At 39.0% G+C, this 24,013-nt stretch overlaps 1 protein-coding gene across 1 annotated transcript in view; it reads right to left on the bottom strand.

Annotated features, from left to right (window-relative positions):
* The window catches only part of LOC109821037, a 12,129-nt gene extending 9,846 nt beyond the window's left edge, over positions 1 to 2,283 (bottom strand). Inside the window, exon 1 of the mRNA XM_020387232.1 lies at positions 2,143 to 2,283. Coding sequence (XP_020242821.1) covers positions 2,143 to 2,283 — 141 coding nt within the window. The remainder of the gene's footprint in view (positions 1 to 2,142) is intronic.

The raw sequence follows: 24,013 nt of genomic DNA, 5'->3' as shown, positions 1-24,013 counted from the left end.
GAAGGAACTCACTTCTCATTTTCTGTTTATTGGGAAATATTACTAAGGAACTCACTTCCCGTTTTTCCTGTTTATTGGCAAAAATATAATACCGATATACTGCTGGTTTGTCAGGTAGTCTACATGATACTTCCCAAGTAACAGCTACATTTCCTATTAAAGGTTTTAAAGATGGTCATGGTATGCACTAAAAATATACGTAACTAAAATGGGCGCGTTCCAAAGAGAAATGAGGAAAGCAAGTTTTTCCTAAAACAATGGCCTACCGAGCTGATTTCATAATTGGAGTGCCTGCAAGCAAGGACCAAAGTTTCAACATCCCAGTAAACTTCGGAATGTAGTACATGAATAACGAAAAGGAGGAATGAGACATTTGTGAGCATAAGAGTTATTTGCTGGTTTATAGAATCAAATTGAAGTCTTCAAACTTGACAATGAATGCTACCTTAAGTTAACATTCGCCTTTTATTTATTTTGTTTATAACCTTTCATTTTTTCTTTTTTTTAAAGCCTGAAATTTGACATCTCTATGTATATTGTGAAACATACCAACTTATCATTGGGCTTAATACCAATAAGCGCCCCCCCCCCCCTTCTTAAGTTTTCCTCAGAACAAACCCCCCCCCCAAAAAAAAAAAAAAAAAAATTATGGTGTTAGTTCTAACTGAATCATGGGCATCAAAATGACCTAAACGCCCCAGAAGTTTGAAAAATCCCTCTCATGGTTTTTTAAAGGGAATTTCACAAAACCACACCAAATTATACGATTTCACAAAAGCCCCCTCCTCTCTTCCTCTCTCTCCTTTCCTATATCTCCCTGTCACTATTCTTCCCTAACCCTACCCATCGCCAGCAAACAACGCCTCCGGCAACGGTATTCTCCGGCAGCTAGTTGGGCTTAGGTTAGATTAGGGCACAATAAAAGAGAAAAGGAAGATGAAGGGAGAGGGAAGGAGGAGAGGAGGGAAAGGGGAGGGAGGGCCACCGGTGGGAGACGGGAGGCGCCAGTGCTGGCTCCTCGCCCTCGTCCTCCTCTCGTCTTTCCCCTCCATCCTCCCTGCATTCTCTTCCTCTCCCTCTGCGCCCGCAACCCTCATGCCACAAACCCCCTAACCCCCTCTTAACCAAATCATAGCCCACTACTTCGCCACTGGCGACGCGCTGGCGTAGGGGTCGGCGGCGGCAGTTACGTTACCACTGATTAGAGTTGTGGAGCTGTGGTTAGTTAGCTCTAATTAGAGTGATAGTTAGGATAATTAATTCAACTATATTTAATTAATTTAGTTTATCTTAATAATCAGAATGATAATTTGATAATGGAAATTTGGACTTTTTACTTTTTTATGTAACACCGTTAGGGTGGTTAGCTCAAAAGATCCCAAACTTAAGGGGGGGGGGGGGGGGGTGGGGGGTCTGATACACGCGAAACTTGAGGGAGGTTTTCTGATATTTCTAAACTTAAGGGGGTTTATCTGGTAAACGAGCAAACTTAAGGGGGGTTTTATGATATTAGCCTATGATCTGTCCTTGTCTTCAAACAAAATGTGTGCAATGACCAAAATGTTATCGCACCAATCTGATCAACTAGAGTAAAAAAATATTAGTTATTCCCTTGACAACTAACATTTTATCAAGAATCAGAAACATGCACCAAACATTAAATAAGCCTTCTCCACAATCTAAAAACTAGGAGATGTGTATTTTTTTTGACATTCATGCCGGATACAGCTTCATAGGGAAATTAAGAACTTTTTCAGCGACCAACCAAAAGTCAAATTTAAGGTCCAAAAACAGAGCACCCAGAAAATCAGATATATGCAAGTGAATACCGAAAGTATTTTCATGTTCGAGAAAGATGAGGTGTGTGGGCTAATCATCATCGATCGCCATGCTTTTCATGGTTGATTGTAGAGAACTGCTCTAAACTAACTAAGAAACATTTGTTATAGAGAACTACTACTCATCAATGTTACATCGAAATGGGAATTATTCCAAAAGCTAGGAACAGTGTAAAATGACAACAATAACGATGATGGTGGGCTCAAGAATCATCAACGTTAAAAAAATTTGTCTTTTTATTTTTTACAGTAGATCAGATTCGAGCGAACCAATTGAAGTAATTGACGAACGTGTTTGGTTTACCTTGATTTGGTAGAGTTTGAGGCCAGTCCCCTTTTTCTGTTTTGGATTCGGGTCGTCGCCCGTTTGGGCTGAATCGATCGGGTCGGGTCTTGTGGACCCGTTAAAGGACGAGATGGCGATCGCCGCCGTTCCACTCGGCATCGCCGTTCTTCCCTCGCCGCTGCTGGCTGCTCGCGGAGGCCCGACGCGCCCCCCATTTGAAATGCCTTCGACCGCGACTCGGAGAAGCGAAGATAGGAGCCTTTGCACGTGCGGAGCACGTGACGAGTTGGATAAACTCTTTGGGTTAGACCCGTGTGCTTGTGGTGTCTTCTGTGCTGCCTTGAAGAGGTAAATTGCCCCCTTGATTGAGTCCCGCAAATATTCAATAATTCCAGATTAGTGCCTCCTCGCAAATCTTAAATAATTTCATATTAACCCTTCCCTGCAAATCTTCAATAATTTCATATTAGTGTCTCACATTCAGTATTTGCATACAAGTCCCTAAAATCTTTTAAATCGCTCAAAAATCCCTCAAACCTGACGGATCTTGTAATTTGTTCCCCAAATTACCAAAGTACATGTCAGCTTATGTTTTTATGAACACGAAAGCATTTGCTTTTTTTTCTAAGAAATATGAGCTCTGGAGTATTTTTGATCATTGAGGCACCTATTTTTTTTCTAAGAAATATGTGCACCTATTTGATATATGAGCGATATCAAATTTTGAGAACTAATATCAAATTATCGAAGATTTGAGGGACAAAAATCTAAACCGCTTTTATTTTTGAGTTATCAAGGTACTCCAAATCTCATCTATGAGGAATTCATTCAAAACTTGCTATCATAATTATACCTCTATGAAAAACATTAAAAGAATGAAATATACAATTTTGTTACTACTTTTGGCTATCAAGATTTTTTTTAGAGAAAATTGCTTGGAGGAACCAAAAATAGTTAGCTCATGCATCCTCCTCCCCAGCCCCAAAACTATAACCCCCAAACCCTTAATTTGAAATATTAGTGCAACCAACCCCCTTCTCCCACTGCCCAAGAAATCCCTTCCCAATTTACCATTCTTTCCCATTTAAAACCCAATTCCTTTCTCAAGCTAGTCCTAATCTGGCCCAAAACCTCTCCCTCCACCACCTTCCCCCTCCTCCTCTCCTCCTCCCCTCCTCCCCGACCCCTCCTCAGCTCCGTCCTCCTCCTCCCCTCCCCTCCTCCTCCCTCCTCATCTGTATCCTCTCCTCCTCCCACTTCCCCTCCTCCTTGACCCCCTCCTCGACTCCGTTAGCCTCCTCCCCTTCCTCCCCTCCCCTCCCCTATGCGTCATCTCCGATAACCCCTTGCCTTCCGTCGTCGGAGGAGGCAACGACGATAAGATAAGCAGCGTCATCTCGAATCTCACTCGTCTCATCCTTGGAGGCATCGTCAATCCTATCCAAGCCCTAGGTCAGACCTTGAATAAGAGATCTATGGAAGCTTCGTCGTCGTCTTGCTCTCTAGTTTCGTCGGAAGTTTCGTATCACTCGCCGACCGAGGTTTTGAAGAACGTTAAGGAGATTCAGAGGCTGAGGATCGAGCTTCCAGCTGGTGAGCTCGGGGTTGAAGATGAATCTCTTTTGAAATGGAAGGCTGGTTTTGTGCAAATTGACAATATTGTTGTAATCTTGTATGTTCTTAATTTGTTCTTTGCAATCTTGTATGCTCTTGTATGCTCTTAATTTGTTGTAATCTTGTATGCTCTTAATTTGTTCTTTGTAATTAACAATACTGTTGGTTTTGTGCAAATTTGAAGTTTGGACGGTTAACAGAGTTCATCTGTTTGTAAAATATGATGGTTTCATGTTACTTATGCTGTTTTTATGTGACGTTTATGCATTCTGTGTGGCATATGTTGCGTGCATGTCACATATACTTGTTTCCTGTGACATTTTGGTATCATGTGTGACATATGCTGTTGTTATGTGACATTTTTACATTATGTGTGATATATTCTCATTATCCATAACATATGCTGCTGTTATGTGATATTTATACATTACAGTGTGATTTAACCTCTTTTCAGTTGTAGAATGTCAGACTTCAAGAGTGCTCTCCATGACCCATCAAATAGAGTATGACTATTAGAAGCTTTTTGGAGAAGAAGGGTAATGGGAAGAACAAGCAGATTCAAGAAGAGTTATACTCTATTTGATGGGTTGAAATCATTTGGGGGATAATTTTGATATAATAATAGCTCAATTTTGGAGAGATGACAGAGGATTTGTACTCAATTTTGGAGAAAGAAGAAGAAGAAAAAGATCTGATTTGTTGAGAAGGCAATGAGGTAGATATGTGACTTTTGAGAATCTATTTATACGTGACACATGGCAATGAGGCAAGGAGGATGTGGAATGACTATTAGATCTAAATATCACATACAACAAATTACAGCCATGTATTACGTATAAACAAATTACAACCATGTGACAAATAAGCACATTCAATATCAACAAACTATAGCCAAATATCACATACAACACCCAAATGTCACATATAAACAACAAACATCACAAGCAACACCCAAATATCACAAATTACAACCAAATATCACATACAACAAATTACAGCCATGTGTCACATATAAACAAATTACAGCCATGTGACAAATAAGCACATTCACTATCAACAAATTACAGCCAAATATCACATACAATACCAAAATGTCACATATAAACAATAAATATCACAAGCAACACCCAAATATCACAAATTACAGCCAAATATCACATACAACACCCAAATGTCACGTATAATCAGCAAATGTCACAAGCAACGCCCTATCACATACAACACCCAAATGTCACGTATAAACAATAAATGTCACAAGCAACACCCAAATATCACATATAACACCCAAATGTCACGTATAAATAACAAATGTCACATAAAAACAACATATGTGACATGAAACCGTCATATGTCACATGAAACTATCATATGTCACATAAGCAAGTTGACTTCCATAAAAGGACACCTGGAGCAATTCTAAGATGGCTTGTCACATGAAGGACAAACAGAATTTTATAGCAAAAGTAAACAAGTTGATTTCCATTTTCCTTATCAAATTTTACAAACCGATGAACTCTGTTAACCGTCCAAACGACAAATTTGCACAAAACCAACTATACTAATAATCACATTGGAAGAGATTCCATCAAGGCTTCTCAACCTCTTCCTCCTCCTCTCCAATCTAAGCACACACATCTGCCTCATTGCCAATCTAAGCCCACACATCTGCCTCATTGCCAATCTAAGCCCACACATATACTCAATTTTGTACTCTATTTGATGTGATATTTCAATGTTATATGTGACAATTCAATCCTACATGTGCCAGTTCTACCTTATATGTGATATTTAGATTTGTGACTTTTGAGTATTACATGTGACATTGAGACCTCATATGTGACGTTAACGTACCTCATATGTGACGTTAACGTATTATATATGAACGTTAGATATGTACTTCATCTAAAATATATATTTCTAGATGCGTACCATTCTAGATGTGTATTTCATCTTGTTGAGAATTATAAATTGAAGTGGTAATACTCTATTATATGTGACTCTTATATGTGCTCTGTGATATTTTGTTGTTGTTTGTGACAATTGTCATTTATATGTGACACTTGGCTGTACTTTTTAGTTAATTATTGTTTGACACACATATGAAGTACACATCTAGAATGGTACAAGAAATTACAGTCCTAACCCACAGATGAAGTACACATCCAGAAAGATCACCAAGAAATTACAAATGCACATTTTATCATTTACAAACAACTAGTAAACATCCAACATCCAACAAATGAAATAGTTACATGTGTTTGTCTAATATTTTCACTCAATCAATCGTACATTATTACCCCCAAAGTACAAAAGATATTCTGGATCGCCAACATCTAACTTCAATCGCAACTTCTTCCATTCACCACATTCGCATATGATTTGAGCAGCAAGTCCTACTCCTAACATCTCAGACTCCCTTTGCAAGGCTTCAATATTCATTGTCTCCCTTCCCTCTAGGATCGTCTTGATGAAAAAATATGCATGTATGCCACAATCATATCTGTAAAAATATCACATAACACTTAAACTGCAGCATATATAACTACTAATGAGAATATATCACATAGAATGTAAAAATATCACATAACAACAGCATATATCACACAAAACATCACATAAAAATAGCATATGTCACACAGAATACCAAAATATCACATAACAGTAACATAAGTCACACAGAATAGCAAAATGTCACATAACAGCAGAATATATCACTCAAAATATCACATAACAGCAGCATAAGTCACACAGAATACCAAATATCACATATATGGCACAAACGTAAAAGGGGATTATCTCAAATTTTCATTGATTTGTAACTCGTTACACAAAACCAACCTCATGCATTATTAACAAACGCAAAAATCTACATGTTCTTATTATCATCATCTTAAGAAATCAACTTAAAGGGTTCATCTTTCTTCTTATTATTATCATCATCTTTCTTATTATTATTATTATCATCCTATGTCCTTCGTAGAATAGTATCCTCCCCAGTATGTACGGGGTCACGACGAGGCCGAGATTGAGCACGCCATGGAACTGACCCGAGGACTGTCGGATGCCGAGAGCACGCCATGCTTCTTCTACAACATTAACCACTATTTCCTCTAGCACGTAACTACGAATTACTCTTGTTTAATTACTCGAGTCACAAATCCCTTTCTGTTAGTGATCGGGCTCCCTAATCCAAGCCTTCTTAGCTTAACTATCAACAAGAAATCAATCAAGTAATGCAAAAATAGACGATATAATCACAAACAATAAACATCAAAGAGAGGATGCATAATAAGTCTCTTAAATTTTAATTGTTCAAATAATAATCCACCACACACCCAATTCTTCAACCAATCTAAAATCCTCTAGTTTCAGTGATCTAATCTTCCAATAAGCCCAAATCCCATATTCTATAGTTTCAGTGATCTAATCTTCCAACAAGCCCAAATCCCAAAATTCTCCATCAAACCCTAGATTTTAACAAAAATCTCAGAATTTGGGAGATTGAAAGTTAAAGTTTGGACCTTTGCTTAGGGTTTCCGCTGTTCAATGATCGGAGTGAGGATCAGAGTGGTTGATGCGGTTGTAGGCGGCCTCGCCGACGAGGTAGATGCTGAAGGTGACGAGTGCGATGACGAGGCCGGGCGTCGCGTGACGGAGGTTGCTGGTGCTCGATGGGTGCTTCCTCCACTCGGTCGACGCGGGTGCAGAGGGCGGAGGAAGAGGATGAGACTGCGGCGTCAGCGATGGTGGGGGAGGGGGAGGGGGAGGTCTTGGGCCAGATTGAGGAGGAAAGGAATGAGTTTTAAATTAGGAAGAAGGGTAATTTGGGAATTAATTTTCTTGGGCAGTGGGTTTGGGGTGTAAAAACATGAAAACTTGGGTCAAGGTGCCCCCAAGTGGTTGACTCTAGTTGGGGGGTGGGGATGCATGACCCAATTAAATTTGGTTGCCCCAAGTAATTTTCCCTTTTTTTTAAGGTGGAAGATAGGGCGAGGAGCCGTACTCAAATGTATTAAGACACCAAAATACGTACAAAGTAGAAATGAAAAACATACATCTACTCTTGGCTGTCCAAAAAGCCCGCGGCCCGGGCCCGGCCCGGGTTTTCCCCGGAGGCCCGGGTCCGGGTTGATTTTTTAGAAACCGGTTCGGACTCAGGCCTGGTCCGGAATAGTGCTGGGGCGGGCACGAGATTCGGGCCCAAGCCCGGTCCGGAGGAAACGGTCACCAGAAGGTGACCGTTTGTGGTAAACGATCGGGCCGTGCCGGTCCCAACGGTCACCTAAGGTGACCGTTGGGCTGTTTTGGTCGGGCCGGTAAAAACGGTCGTTTTTTGCCGTGCTGGCCCGGGCCCGGCCCGACCCGGCCATAACGGTCATATTGGGGTTTTGACCGTTTTTCCCGCAACAACGGTCCAAAAAGGGTCAAAATGCGAGGGTTTTTTGGTCATTTGCCTAGGGGGCTGCCTCTATAAATAGAGGAGGGTTTTCGCTTCTTCTCCTCACACCAAAACTCTTCTACTTCTCTCTAATACTCTCTTATACAATATTATACTCTCTTATATTTTCTAATACTTCCATCAAATGGCTTCTAGATCTGAATATGAAGAGCAAAATCTATCTCCTACTGATCCAGAAATGAGTCCTCCTACAACAACTACTCCTCCTACCGGTGTTAATCCTGAATTTGGTGGCGACGAATCTGCACCAAGAGCTCCTAAAAGGCCAAGATCCGATGTGTGGAATTTTTTTAAGAAGATAGACGTCACCAAGGATGAACACGGTAGGATCATCACCTAGAAAGCTAAATGTGCCTTATGCGGCCAGATTTTCCAAGCTCATCATAAGAACGGCACCAACCACCTCAAACGCCATATTGAAAAACACAACAAAGGCTAGAATCTTCAATGTGATATCTGACAATCTATGATTTCTCAATCCTCCTCCTATGGTAGTCTCGGTAGTTGGAATTATGACGCTGCCCGAGTTAGGAAATGCGCAATCAGGTTTATCGTTCTTAAAAACATTCCTTTTAAATTAGTGGAAGATGATGAATTTAAAGATTTGTTTAGAGATGGTTTTTATCCTGTATTTACCAAATTTTCTCGTCAAACTTGTCAACATGATATTTTAAAATATTATCAGGAGGAACAAGAAAAAATAATTTTTTATTTTAAAAATTTAAACTGTAAATTTTCTTTAACTTCTGATATTTGGATATCTAGAGTGCAAACTGATTATTTATGTATCATAGCACACTGGATTGATAAAAATTGGCAAATATTTAAAAGAGTTGTTTCTTTTATTGCAATTAAAGAGTCACATACTGATATTAATGTTGCAAATTTAATAATTGAAGAACTTATGAAACTAAAAATTGATCAAAGAATATTTTCTCTTTCGGGTGGACCCACATGATTTCCCCTTTTGGGGTAGTGAGGGGTACCAACCCCCTGTCCTTCTGACTATGCAGGTCAGCATTCTTCAGGCGCATTTCTCCCTTGCGGATGAGTACAACACCGTTTGCAGTTACCACCGGGGGGAAATTACCAAATTGGACCGCTATCATATTAGTAGATACGGTCTTCTGCTTCTTGCTTCAGTGTGAGCACATTAGCGTTCACCAAATTCTGCAGGATGTCTTTAAATACATAGCACTTTTTGGTAGAAAAAGTTAGAACAGTTGCTAATATGCATAATGCTTCTGAGATGAGAATTAAAAGATGGAAACAATGTTGTAAAAGAAAAAATTATAAGCCCAGACTAATTCCAAAAGATATTGACCATAGGTAGAATTCCACCTATGCAATGTTAAGTGTAGCAATAGAATATAAAGAAATTATAAATGATTTTATAAATTTTTATGCTTCTAGTTCTAGTTCGGGTAGTAGTTATAGAATAACTAAAGATGAATGGACAATTATATGTAATTTAAATGAGATGTTATAAGTCTTTTATGATGCTACAATGTTATTATCTAGCTATTATTATCCAACAATTACTTTAGCTACTTTACAAATTTTAAATATTCAAAAAAAAAATTCAAAATATCGTATGGATGATACTTTTGGATCTATAATTTTTTAAATGGAAAGCAAATTTAATAAGTATTTTAGTCCTATTCCTCATAATTTTGGTTTGGGGATTCTTATTGATCCATGTTTGAAGGATATTGGCCTTCGAAATTTGTTACAATCATTATATGGTGGACATATTATAGACTTAGATGATGGATCCACTCTTACTGCTATTTCTCATCATTTATCTATTAGAAATTATTTTTAAACATTATATAATGAGTATGCAGCTAGACATGGTGTAGCTGCACAACAGTCTACAGCTTCGGCGCCTTCAAGCACAGGCCAAGGTAAAATTGTAAGTTTTGATAGGTATGCAATGATAGCTGAACTAACTTGTGGATCTGGAGTTGGATCAGCATTAGAGGTTTCTGAAATAGATGAATATTTATCTGCTTCCTTAGTTAAATATCAAGGAAATGCTTTAGATATTTTACAATGGTGGAGAGTATATGGATCAGTTTCATATCCTATACTTTCCACCATGGTTCGTGACTTACTAACAGTGCAGGTTTCGACGGTAGCTTCAGAATCCGCCTTCAGCACAGCAGGACGTTTGATCAACGACCACAGGATATGCTTAGATTCGTAAACTGTACAAGCGGTGATGTGCTTACAAGATTGGTGGAGGTACGAGAAGTGAACGCAATGCATCGATCGGATGGCTGGAATTGAAGATAAATTTAAAGAGTTGGGACTAACAGATAGGTATAAAGATTAGATAACATTCATCAAATTGTAATTTTTATTTCTTAGCTTTAAAATTGTAATGAATTATTTCGGAAAAAATTACAAATGATAGTGATATAGGTGAGTAGGTGCCAACCTAGTTGGGATATACTCATCTATTATGATGTGATAAATTCTAAAATAAATTTATACTTGTAAAAGATTTACTGATTATTAATAAAGAAGTTATTTTTATCATCTTTCATTTTTATAATTTTTTGTACTTGTAATTTATGTCATTTCAAGTTAGTTAAAAATTTTATGTCATTTTTAGTAATTTTTATGTATATTTTATGATTTATGGGGATTTTTAAAAATTTTAAAAAATAAAAAATATATATAAAAAATAAAAAACCAAAAAAACCGGGCCAGCCCCGAACACGGCCCGCTCAGGCCCGGGCCTGGGTCCGGGCTTTGGTTTTGCCCAGCCCGGGCCCGGTTTTACGGGCCGGGCCGGGCCTGGCCAGCCCAGATGGACAACCCTACTCTTGGCACGTAAACAGCTAGCATTCCCTTTGTTCACCTTACTATCTTAAAGCCTTGCCATATAAGCTAGGAATCACTAGCTTTCCTCCTATGTAAATTCCTTTCCTTCCATGTAAAATTCCTTTTAGACCTCGCCATGGGTAGAATGTATGAATTCCTATCTGAGATATCTACCAAAATAAAATTCTATACCAGCTATATATAGATAGAGACAATTATCAATATAAAGTCAACTTTGCTCGACATTTCGATCGAGCATCGATCAGTACTGTTTCTCTTGTTTATCAATTGTATTTGTTATTCATTATGGTATCAAAGCAATAAGGTAAAACGCGCCCCTGTCCATCTTTTACCTCCGTGGTGTTAGACCCTAGAGGGGGGTGATTAGAGTCTTGTGCTAATCTAATTCCGATTTTATGCTAATTAAAACTTATTAATAAATTATTCTTGCAAGATAGATATACAATATGTTATGATAATTAAAACTTATTAATAAATTATTCTTGCAAGATAGATATACAATATGTTATGAGCAAGAATATGTAATATGAACAAATTATTCTTGCAAGATAGATATACAATATGTTATGAGCAAGAATATGTAATATGAACAAAGAGATATATCATATATGGTGAAATATATGTAAGGATATATAAACTAATACAAGGGTGAAATAAATAATCTACAAATGTGATAGGACAATATGAAGAATAATACACAAATGCGATATAAGATATGAATACAAGAATAAGTACGCCAATGCAATCACAAACAAAAGATATGTTCACGGAGTTCGGTCCCCACGACCTACATCTCCGCTTCCCACCTCGAGGAGATCTCCACTATCACAACCGGGTTTTCTACGCTCACCCGAATAACGTTTACACATCATAATATCGGTTTTCAATGCTCACCGATCAACGTTCACAATCTCACAATGTAACTACACTAACTACCACATCAAGTGTTGGTCTCTAGCCTGTGTCTCACTAAAATATTAGGAATTACAACCTCTCTCTAGGCATTACCACCTACCCCACTCCTTTTGGGACGACCCCGTCTCTCACCACACACTCATCTCGGTGTACTAGTGTATTACAAAGTGAATCCTCACAATTAAAGCTCACAAATCAAATATTATTTTCTAAACAAGGTGAGAACTTAATTAAGCACAACTCAATGTTATAATATCTCACAACCCCAAATATACTAGGAATGCAAATACAATAAGCTCAAGTGGGTGTGCGTAACAAAGAGATTTAATAAAACAAACTAAACTCAATATAAACACTAGGTTAATCAAACAATATAAATTCAATGCTAGAAATTGTGTTTAGAAAACTTCTCTATAGATAACAAGAGAGAGGGAGAAGAGTTGAATGCTCAAACACCAAATAGATGATCTCCACTTGCTCTTGTGAAATTCTCTTCACAAACTAAACTTGTAAAAACTCTCTTACACAAACAACAAACACCCTTAAACTTGTTTAAATAATTTTCTTAGTTACCCTCAGAAGTTAGAGGGTATGGGGTATATATAGATACCCCAAGAAACCAAAGAAAAATACCAAAAATACCCAAAAGAAAACAAAGCTGAAAAATAGCCGTTACTGTGCAACAGACACTGTATGGGTCAACTCATAAAAATCATGGGTCGACTCATAACCTAGCCATTATATGCTAAAAACAGCTTATGGGTCGACTTATAAAATTCATGAGTCGACTCATCATGCACGGGTCGACTCATGCAGTCATGGGTTGACTCATCAGAAACAAAATACACTTTCCAGCACAGTTTATGAGTCGACTTATGACAGGCATGAGTCGACTCAACCTATCTGGGCCGATTCATGGTGTTATGAGTCGACTCATCAGAAACAAAATGTAAACTACACAACAGTTTATGAGTCGACTCAACACTGTTCATGAGTCGACTCAAGACATGCACACAACATGTTTTAAACAGTACATGTCAACTTAAAACAGGGTTTAAAAATATCAAATAAATTCCAAAAAATATAATTCTTTGGAAAATGCTTGTAAACATGAAAATGAACATGTTACAAAAACTGGTTTTCAAAAAGCATTCCCTATTTGTGAAAACTCATCATTTTTTAAAATAGTCCAAAACATGAAAACATGAGATGCTTGAATTTTAATGTTTTGACATAAACCAAGATTTGAAACTTTATAAAATGATTTTATGGACTTAAAGAAAGATATAAACTATTGTTATGAAGTCTATAAACAAATTACTCAATATTTTCACAAATTCATATTTATATAAACATGAAAACCAAAAACCAAAACATGTATATATATATATATATAAGAAACCAAAACTTATATGTGTGTAAGTGATTGAGCTTAAAGTATCAACACACATAACATAAACCTAAACTAAATATACCCAACCTATGATCTTGATCTTCAATAAGCTCTTCTTGGTAAACTTACGGATGAAGTTTGAACTTGGATCTTCAACTTGAATTGCATTGCTTCACTCCACTATTCCGCCAACCTCCATTGGATATGATCGTGAAAGCTTGATTCCATCCATCCTCCAATATGTTATTTGTCTATAATAAATAGAAAACCACAGACACTAGACAAACAACATTAGTGGTAAATTGTTTGTTAAACATCATCAAAATAAAGAGGCCAACACGTGGATGATTCAAGTTCCATAACTGATTCGGCCACTTCAAAGTTCAAGGGGTTTGATGCCAGCTCACGCTATTATCTTCATCACTCTAATAGCCCCACGGTTGTCCTAGTTTCCCCTCCGCTTAATGGAGACAATTACTCCACATGGTATCGTGCCATGAGAATGGCTCTTCAAGCAATGAACAAGTTCGGGTTCGTCGTCGACGGCTCAATCATCAGAATAGATAAGCCCTCTTCACAAATCTCACAATGCGAAAGAGTCAATGATATGGTTTCTTGCTGGCTTTTACATTCTATGACTCCAGATTTATCTTCTAGTTTCATTTATGCTAACACCGCATAAGAGATCTGGTAGAATCTCAATGATCATTTTTCATAGTCCAACGCTCCTAAGATTTTTCAACTAAAACATGCCATATTCTTACTAAAGCAAGATGGCCTATCTATGACTGCATGCTTTACTAAACTGAAAGCATTGTGAGATGAATTAAATTCATTCATATCGATTTTGAGTTGCTGTTGTGGAGCATCAAAAGATCTATTGACCTATATTGAATAGGATCAGGCCATGCAATTTCTCCAAGGACTACATGAGTCATATAGACAAACAAGAAGCCAGATCCTAATTGAATCTCTTCCATCCATTTCCATTTCAAAAATTTATTCTCTTGTCTTGTAGGAATAAACGCAAAGGGAGATTGGTCATTCGAATTCCAATCAAGTTGAAGGAGCTGCCCTTGATGCAACCTCTAAGCCATTCAAGGGGGCAACCATATATCTCCACTTTATCTTGTATAAATGGTGTCAAAATCTATGAGGGAACAAGCAGGCAGTTTCACGGTCGACCGCACATGTTCTGCGGTCGACCGTAACGTGCACAGTACTGTAGTATGGCTCTGGATTTTTGGCGGTCGACCGCACATGGTTCTGTGGTCGACCGTGTCCGAACCCAGAAGTTAGGAAACTCTCTGGAGTTTTTGTGGTCGATCGCGATATGTGCTCTGCGGTCGACCGCGATGCGGGTTTGGGCCATGTTTAATTTTTCAGACCCGTTTCGTTGTGAGTTTGTATATAACCCTAAATACGAATTTTAGGGCTATGTGAGGAGGGTTTTGAGCTGCCAAAAGAGGGTTTTGTTGCATCCATTGTGCGAGGCTTTGAGAGAGATCTAGAGAGCTTATTTTGTGGGTTTTTGGTAAGATTCTATTTGTATTCTCTTGATTTCTAATAGTATAAACTCCCCCCTTCTTGCCACGTAGACGTAGGCAACTTGTTGAACCACGTAAATTTGTGTATCTTGTTGTGATTGGTGTTTTGGTTGCATTGGTTGTTATCTATCTTGTTCTTGTGTGTGCGATTTATTTGGTTTTTGAGTTCCGCTGCGCACAACAAGTGGTATCAGAGCTCCGGGTTTTGATTTCGGATTTGTTCGAATGATTCACTATTGGATTCTTGTTTGGAAAGGTAGATCTACAATATGGATAAAACAAGCACATTGGGGTCGTCTTTGACAAAGACGATACATAGTCTGAGCATTAATAATACAAAGATTGGTATTCCGAAGTTCGACGACAAGATCAATTTCGGTTTGTGGAGGTGTCAGGTGATGGATGCGTTGGATGCCCAAAATTTGGAGGAGACTCTTGAATTACAAGAGAAACCCGAGGATATGGAGGAAAGTGTTTGGAAGAAAATGAATAGTAGGGCTTATGGAGTTATTCGGTCATGCTTGACGTTAGATCTCATTTATGATGTGATGAACGAGACGTCGGCGAAGAGAATGTGGGAAACACTCAATAAGAAGTATCTTACAAAGAGCATTAAGAATCGTCTTTACTTGAAGAAGAGGTTTTACCAATTTAAGATGAAGAGGGGAGTTTCCATTAGGGGGCATGTCAACAACTTCACGAAACTAATTTCGGATATGGTCAATGTAGATATCATGGTTGAGGATGAAGACAACGATGCTACTATTGTGTTCATTGTCAGAGGATGATTTTGGTACGTTTGTTCTCACTATAATAAATAGAAGAACTATTGTTAGTTACAAGGAGGTGACCTCAGCGTTGGTGAATTATGAGTTGAGGAAGAGTGATGGTGAACTCTTTGAGAAGGCATCGGGAGATGCATTAGCAGTTCGAGGTTGTAGTCCAAACCGTCAAAAGTTTAACCGTTCAAAATCTAAGAATAGGGGTGGCTATAAGAGTGTTGGTAGAAATCAATATGTCTTTTGCAAAGAAGAGAGACATTAGAAGAATGAGTCCAAAGTTGAAGGATAGAGCCTAGAAGCAAAGGGGGAAAGTTGTACAAGCTTCAGAGGTGAATGTTGCTAAAGCTGTTAGTGACCATTTAGATTCGGATTCTTCAGGCTATTCATGTCACGCGCTGTCGTCAGTTTGTTATGCTAACTCTACGGAATGGATGATAGATTCGGGTGCTACATTTCATATTTGCCCTAGGAAGGATGTAGGATCTGAAATAGATACACTAGAACACTAGAAGAGGGGTGAATAGTGTTCTTTTAAAATATATGCAAAGTAGATTATAAATTGCAAAGAAAAATGGCAATCTCAGAAATTCACAATCACAAACACAAAGTTTTATACTGGTTCCACCAATCCGGTGTACATCCAGTCCCCAAGCAAATCCCGCTTGAGATTTCCACTATGATTTTGAAACCTTACAAAATCAAAAGCAAACCTGACCAATTTGTAAGACCATGCAAATTGCAATACCAATTGACAAGACCATGCCAATTGCCACCCAATCTCTAAACCAAGAGATCAACCCTCTCAAACCCGAGAGAAATCCTTTTTGAAGCAAGAACACAATTGATCCTATAAGCCTTGAATGTGTAGTGAAGTGCTGCAGTGGCTTAGGATTCTTTTAACTCTCTGAATATTGTCTATACAATCTCTAAGAATGATTGAAACCAATGCAATATCAGAAACTCTCTTTTTCTAAACACTTAGCATGAAAATCTGGAAAATTAGAGAGTGAATATGCACAAAATGTTTGATCTTGCAAGTGCAAAACTTGGTGCTTGTTTTCTGATGTTTAAACCTATTTATAGCCTCTGAAATGACATAATTTTAAACCCAATTAACGTCCACAAAACGGCTATAAACAGTCACTTATTTTAAACATGAAATCTGGAAAAACTGCTTTTGTAGTCGACTACAAGTTATAGTAGTCGACTACACTGAGTCTAAACAGACTCTGTGAAGTCAGAAAATTGCTCAGTAGTCGACTACAAGGCATAGTAGTCGACTACACTATAAACTCACAGATTCTGGAATTTTTCTGTTTAGTATTTGACTGTAAACTATCTCATCGATATCGGAATCGAGGTGATTTTAAGATTTGATTGGAAAAGCTCTTGAAGAGACCGTTACAACTTGATCTTTGAGTTTTTTCCAGATTCTAATTTCTAAGGCGTGTAAATGACAATGTCTTAAGACTCAACCCAATATTTTATAAACTCTAATGGCCTAACATAGGAAGAATTTCTATTGCTTAACCAACACACTAAGATGTGCTTAGTATGTTCTAAACACTATGTGTTGCAATGTGTGTGATGTGATCAAGGCTAGTACCAAATTTCTAATCGCAAAAGAAAATAATAAAACTTACATCTTGACAATAAAAGTATATCTTCTTCTTTGCCCTTCACTTTTGCCTTGAACCCATCTATGTCTTGAGTATCTCTCTTGGATATAATTTGTTGATATAGCTCTGATACTAGCAAAAAAATGTTAGCACATAATACACACAACATATAATATATTGTTATCATCAAAACAACTAATTCTTGGGTCAACGATTCCTAACATTCTCCCCCTTTTTTGATGATGACAAATATATGTTTTAAGATATAAAAAAATTTTAATCCCCTGGCATGAAATCTTAAATAAAATCTTTTACTCCCCCTGCCCCATCAAAGCATTAGCTAAAAAATTTAAAATTAAACATTTCTATATAAACTCCCCCTTGTATTAGCAAAAAGAAATAAACATCATTCTATAAAAAAATTTCTTTTCTTGGGTACCTTAATAAAATATCAACCCTTTGGTACCCTTTTTTATATTATATCATTAGGATTAGCCCTTAGGAATCTAAATCCACTTGGAATTTGGTTTCTCATTGTTAACATAAGTGTATTCTTTTGAATTGCAAACTTCATAAAGATAAGAGAAATATAATAATTCCTATCAGGAATATTCAAATTCTTAGGAATCCATATATACTTATTTTGATTTAGCATGAATATTCTTATTATTATTCTTCAAAACATAATCATTCTTTATAAAAATCTTAGGAACCAAATCCAAAATGCCAAAAATGATTGTTTGAAGATTTTTGAAATGAGAGCAAATTATCAAATTCTCTTTACTTTATATTGAATTACTACTTCAAACATATATCATCATATTTTAATTTAAATAGAAGAAATATCTTTATCTAAACAATTAATTCGGCGGCCCACGATTTTTAAATCATTGCATTCTGACTTTTAGAATAAACATTCTCATTACTCAATATGATTTTCTTTAAGCAAGGCATTCATTTTCCTCTTTCAATTCAAATTACTTGAGAATTAGAATAGTAGAAGAATTAAAATTCAGAAATTTCTTCAAGTAAATCTTTTATTTCAGCCTTTAAAAATTATGTGAAGCTTTAATCTCAAAAATGTTTTATTTTCATATACTTCATGAAGCATCTAATAATTCTCATTATTTGCATACCTCATCTTCTTGTGCCATGAAGCACATGTGAGGGATTCATCTTTTGTTCTTTCATTTTGAATAACTCCTAACCTGTGCACCAAGAACAGAATATTTTAGATACTTTTAACTTTATTTGTACCTTCATGCAGTTACCTCAAGTGGTAAGCCAGAATATCGTATGCAGATGTGCCGTTGACACCCTACTTGAATCTTCTTGTCAAGTGCACAAATAATCATTCATTGCTTTTGAATCAAATTTGCATTATTTCTTTGAGAAGTAGTCCACTTTTGAAAAGGAGTGTGGCGTCTCATATTTTCTGTTTCCACGACGGTTTTCCAAGTTCGGTATAGCCAATTGATTGAAGGGTTAAATCTTCATTCTGAAACTTCCAATAGTTGTAGTTCGAACATCGAACATTGAGGCGATTTGGTAGAGTGACCTTCCTCTGAATTTGTGAATTGATGCATTGCCATCTTTCACCTTGTCTGATACCAAATGTAGGATCTGAAATAGATACACTAGAACACTAGAAGAGGGGTGAATAGTGTTCTTTTAAAATATATGCAAAGTAGATTATAAATTGCAAAGAAAAATGGCAATCTCAGAAATTCACAATCACAAACACAAAGTTTTATACTGGTTCCACCAACCCGGTGTACATCCAGTCCCCAAGCAAATCCCGCTTGAGATTTCCACTATGATTTTGAAACCTTACAAAATCAAAAACAAACCTGACCAATTTGTAAGACCATGCAAATTGCAATACCAATTGACAAGACCATGCCAATTGCCACCCAATCTCTAAACCAAGAGATCAACCCTCTCAAACCCGAGAGAAATCCTTTTTGAAGCAAGAACACAATTGATCCTATAAGCCTTGAATGTGTAGTGAAGTGCTGCAGTGGCTTAGGATTCTTTTAACTCTCTGAATATTGTCTATACAATCTCTAAGAATGATTGAAACCAAGGCAATATCAGAAACTCTCTTTTTCTAAACACTTAGCATGAAAATCTGGAAAATTAGAGAGTGAATATGCACAAAATGTTTGATCTTGCAAGTGCAAAACTTGGTTGTTGTTTTCTGATGTTTAAACCTATTTATAGCCTCTGAAATGACATAATTTTAAACCCAATTAACGTCCACAAAACGGCTATAAACAGTCACTTATTTTAAACCTGAAATCTGGAAAAACTGCTTTTGTAGTCGACTACAAGTCATAGTAGTCGACTACACTGAGTCTAAACAGACTCTGTGAAGTCAGAAAATTGCTTAGTAGTCGACTACAAGGCATAGTAGTCGACTACACTGTAAACTCAGATTCTGGAATTTTTCTGTTTAGTATTTTGACTATAACTTTCTCATCCGATATCGGAATGAGGTGATTTAAGATTTGTTGGAAAGCTCTTGAAGAGACCTACAACTTTGGTCTTTTGAGTTTTTCCAGATTCTAATTTCTAAGGGGTGTAAATGAAATGTTTTAAGACTCACCCAATATTTATAAACTCTAATGGCTAACATAGGGGATTTCTATTGTTAACCAACACACTAAGCATGTGTTAGTGTGTTCTAACACTATGTGTGTGCATGTGTGTGAGTGATCAAGGCTTGTACAAATTTCTAAGCAAAGAAAATATAAAATTACATTTTGACAATAAAGTATATCTTCTTCTTTGCTTCATTTTGCCTTGAACCCATCTATGTCTTGAGTATCTCTTTGAATATAATTGTTGATATAGCTCTGATACTGCAAAACAAATGTTAGCACATAATACACACAACATATAATATTTGTTATCATCAAAACAAACTAATCTTGGGGTCAAGATTCCTAACAAAGGATTGGTTCTCCAGCTTCGAGGAGTTGGAAAGAGGGGATGTTGTGCTCATGGGGAATGATCACTGTTATAGGGTATCCCCTGTTTCTCACAAATACGCTATCCTAGGAACAGACTCAGTCGAGCCAGCTTCATTCCCCAAAGACGACTCGAAAGGCGGACTCAGTCGAGCAAAAGATTGCTATTCAGCGATCAGCCGACACTTCCCACGAGGACGACTCAGAACATTATTTCTTAGTATTATTTTACTATTTATGATCATCATTACGACTCCACGTCACTCGCCGACAAAGCCTCAACAGCTGCAGGATCCCCATGACACAGAAGTGACCTCACATCACTCGCCGACAAAGCCTCAACGGTTGCAGGATCCCCATGACACAGAAGTGACCCCACATCACTCGCCGACAAGCCTCGATGGTTGCGGGATCCCCATACCACAAAAGTGACTCCACGTCACTAGTTGACAAGCCTCGACGGCTACTAATTTCCCATGTCCTGAAGCGACCTCCCATCACTCACCAATCGACACGTACCGGATAGAGGGTGACTCAGCCTGCAGCTCACCCCTCGCCATCATCATAAGCCGCATTCTCACTAAATGCCTATTCTTCCCTTGGCGTCCCCTATAAATACAGATGCTATTCATCCTGAAAAGAGGTTGGATTTTTCTTATCCCCTAAAAACTCTCTAGACACATATTAGAAGAACACACCATTCTTCCTTCACTTCATCCAAGTCCACCAGCTAACTTGATCGTCGGAGGTACCACGGGGGAAACAAGCCCCGTACTCCTACGATTCTTGTGTGTGCAGGTGATCCATCTGCCCCGAGCTCTGAGAACCAGGCATAAAGTCGGAAAAGGAAAGCGGCCCCCTCTCGACAGTTCAACCTCTCAACAATCCAGCAACTCTGCGACTTCAACTGACTGTGTGTTCATGGACATCAACAGTTTGGCGCCCACCGTGGGGCTACTTTCCTCTTTTTTGAGAAAAAATGACAGGTTCTGAGCAAGGAGTGGACCAATCTCCCCTAGGGCCACCTCCTCCAAATTATATAACCTAGGGTCAACTGGAGCAGACGGTGGACAGACTCTCTTCATCTCTGAAAGAGCAGTTTGTCGCCCTGACCAATGAGCTTCTCTGACGAATTCCACGACAATCATGCGCTGATGAACAACCTCCACCATCCGGGGACCGACGATCAGGAACTCATCCCCATGAATTGTCGTGGAACACACCACGACCTCCTCTCAACCACCATAAGCAGGCGGAGGACCGTCCCAAGCAACTAAACAATGGCAATAAAAGTCTGGTCCTAACCACTGGTCCTAAGCAGGCGGAGGACCGTCCCAAGCAACTAAACAATGGCAATAAAAGTCTGGTCCTAACCATTCAAGAGGACGTACCAAAGGAGCGGGCTTCAGAAAACCGCACCGTCACGTCTCCCTAACCTGGTCGACCACTGCAGGAGTCTCCGGCTACGATCGAGGATATAAACCGATCGTTGATGCTATTGAAGAAAATACCCTATTATCTGACAAGATAATGGAATACCTGTTTGAGAAATTCAAGATGCCTCACCTAGAGACGTATTCGGGCGAGGGAGATTCTTTGGAGCATGTTCAAAATTATTTTGATATAATGAGTATGCTCTAAGTATCCGAAGCAATCCTATGTCGATGCTTCCCTATCCCCCTCAAAGGAAGTGCTAAACTCTGGTGGAATGCTCTGGAGAAGAGATCCATCGACGATTTTAAACAACTCAGCCGCAAGTTCATTCATCATTTTCTGGCAGATACAAAACAGAAGCTCCCTCCTCATATGCTGATCCAGATGAGGCAAAGACCAGGCGAAAGCCTCCGAGCCTACTTCAAGAGATTTCAAGCGAAGAGGTTGGAAGTCAACGACCCTGGAAGCGCAGTCGCCATGTCGGCACTTGTAGCGGGTCTTCAGGACAATGAGTTAGCAGACTCCATTGCTAAAAAACCAGTCGCCAACTATGAACAGCTAATGTCCAAAGCCCACGGATACATGGATATGGAAAATACCCGGGCTTACAAGGCTTCAGTAAGGAGAACGAGGACTTCAGATGCTGCCAATCTGACCCCAACAGCTGTGGTTTTTCCTTCAAACCCTCCAGCGACGATGCCGACCCGGGACCATCAGAAGCCAGAAATGGCACAAGGATCCTCCAAGGGTCAATCCCCGCCCTAATCGACCCGACAGGAGGGATCAGCCAAGAAACCCAACCCCGAAGGAGTCTTTGCCTATCTTCGACATTTCTCTCACTAACACCTTAACCGTGGCCTAGAAAGCGGGATACCTCAAAGATCCCGCACCCAAAATGGTATCGGACCCCAGAAGAAGGGATACGAGGCAATTTTACCGTTATCACCAAGACCATGGGCATCTCACTAACGATTACCGAATCCTCAAGAGGGATATAGAAGATCTGATCGCGAGAGGACACTTGAAGAATCTCGCGCCTTCGGGAGAGCGTAGGAACTCTGCTCCAACACAAAGGATAGAAGATCCCGCTCTCGGTCAGCTCAACCCTGACCTCTAGCATATGAACAGCCCATGAAGACTGCCTATAAGGGAGTCATTAATGTAATCAGTGGGGGCCCGACCATTGGAGGATCATCCAATAACGAGCGGAAGAAATATGCCAAGAGAATGCTGCAAGTCGATCACGATCCTAAGAAGACAAGGACAGGAGAGCTCGTATCCTTTAGTGATGAAGACCTACAGGGCATTGAAACGCCCCATGATGATCCTCTCGTCATCACCACGACCATTAACGGATATCAAGTAAAGCGGATTATGGTCGACGCAGGAAGCTCGGTGGATATCCTGTACACTAGCGCCTTTGATCAGATGGGGATCGACAGATCCCACCTACAGCCTTGCAAAGCGCCCCTTATAGGCTTCACTGGCCATTCCCTTCTCCCTGAAGGAATGATGACTCTACCAATGACACTAGGAGCTCCTCCTAAACAAGTCACAGCTTAAATTCAATTCCTGATGATGGATTTGAAGTCGGCCCATAATGTCATATTGGGTCGAATCGCTCTCCACTCCCTACGGGCCATCGCTTCAACCTACCACCAGATTCTCAAATTTGCAACTCCAAATGGAGTTGGAGTCGCCAGGAGCAGCCAGAAAGAGGTCAGGTCTTGTTATATGCTCTCAGTCAAGGGGAAGGGTGCTCAAGGCACTATGTTCATCGAAAAAGCCTGTCTTCAGATGGAAAAAACGGCTGAGAAATCAAGGACGGAGCCAGTGGAAGAACTCCAGGAAATCCCCATTGACTCGGCTAGAATGAAGACTATCAAAGTAGGATCCGGTTTGGTCGAACCTTTGAGAGGGACTCTGATCGAGTTCTTGAAAGCCAGCACAGATGTATTCGCTTGGGAACCTGCCAACATACCCGAGATTCCTCATGAAGTCATAAGCCATGAGTTGGTCGTGGACAAACATGTCAAGCCGGTCCGACAGAAGAAGAGACATCTTGGTCCAGAGCGCCAGAAGGCGGTAGCAGAGGAAGTAAAGCGACTTCTGCAAGCTAACTTTATTCGAGAAGTCCAGTATCCAGAATGGCTGGACAATGTCGTCTTAGCGAAGAAAGCATTGAGCAAGTGGAGGATGTGTGTAGATTTCACTGACCTCAATAAAGCATGTCCCAAGGATAGCTACCCCCTACCCCGGATTGACCAGCTATTTGACGAGAGTGCCGCACATGAACTGCTC

Source organism: Asparagus officinalis, chromosome 8 (assembly GCF_001876935.1).
Source record: "Asparagus officinalis chromosome 8, Aspof.V1, whole genome shotgun sequence".
In the NCBI taxonomy this organism is placed as follows: Eukaryota; Viridiplantae; Streptophyta; class Magnoliopsida; order Asparagales; family Asparagaceae; genus Asparagus; species Asparagus officinalis.
Note: the sequence above shows the minus strand (reverse complement) of the source record. Positions and strands in the feature narration are given on the sequence as shown.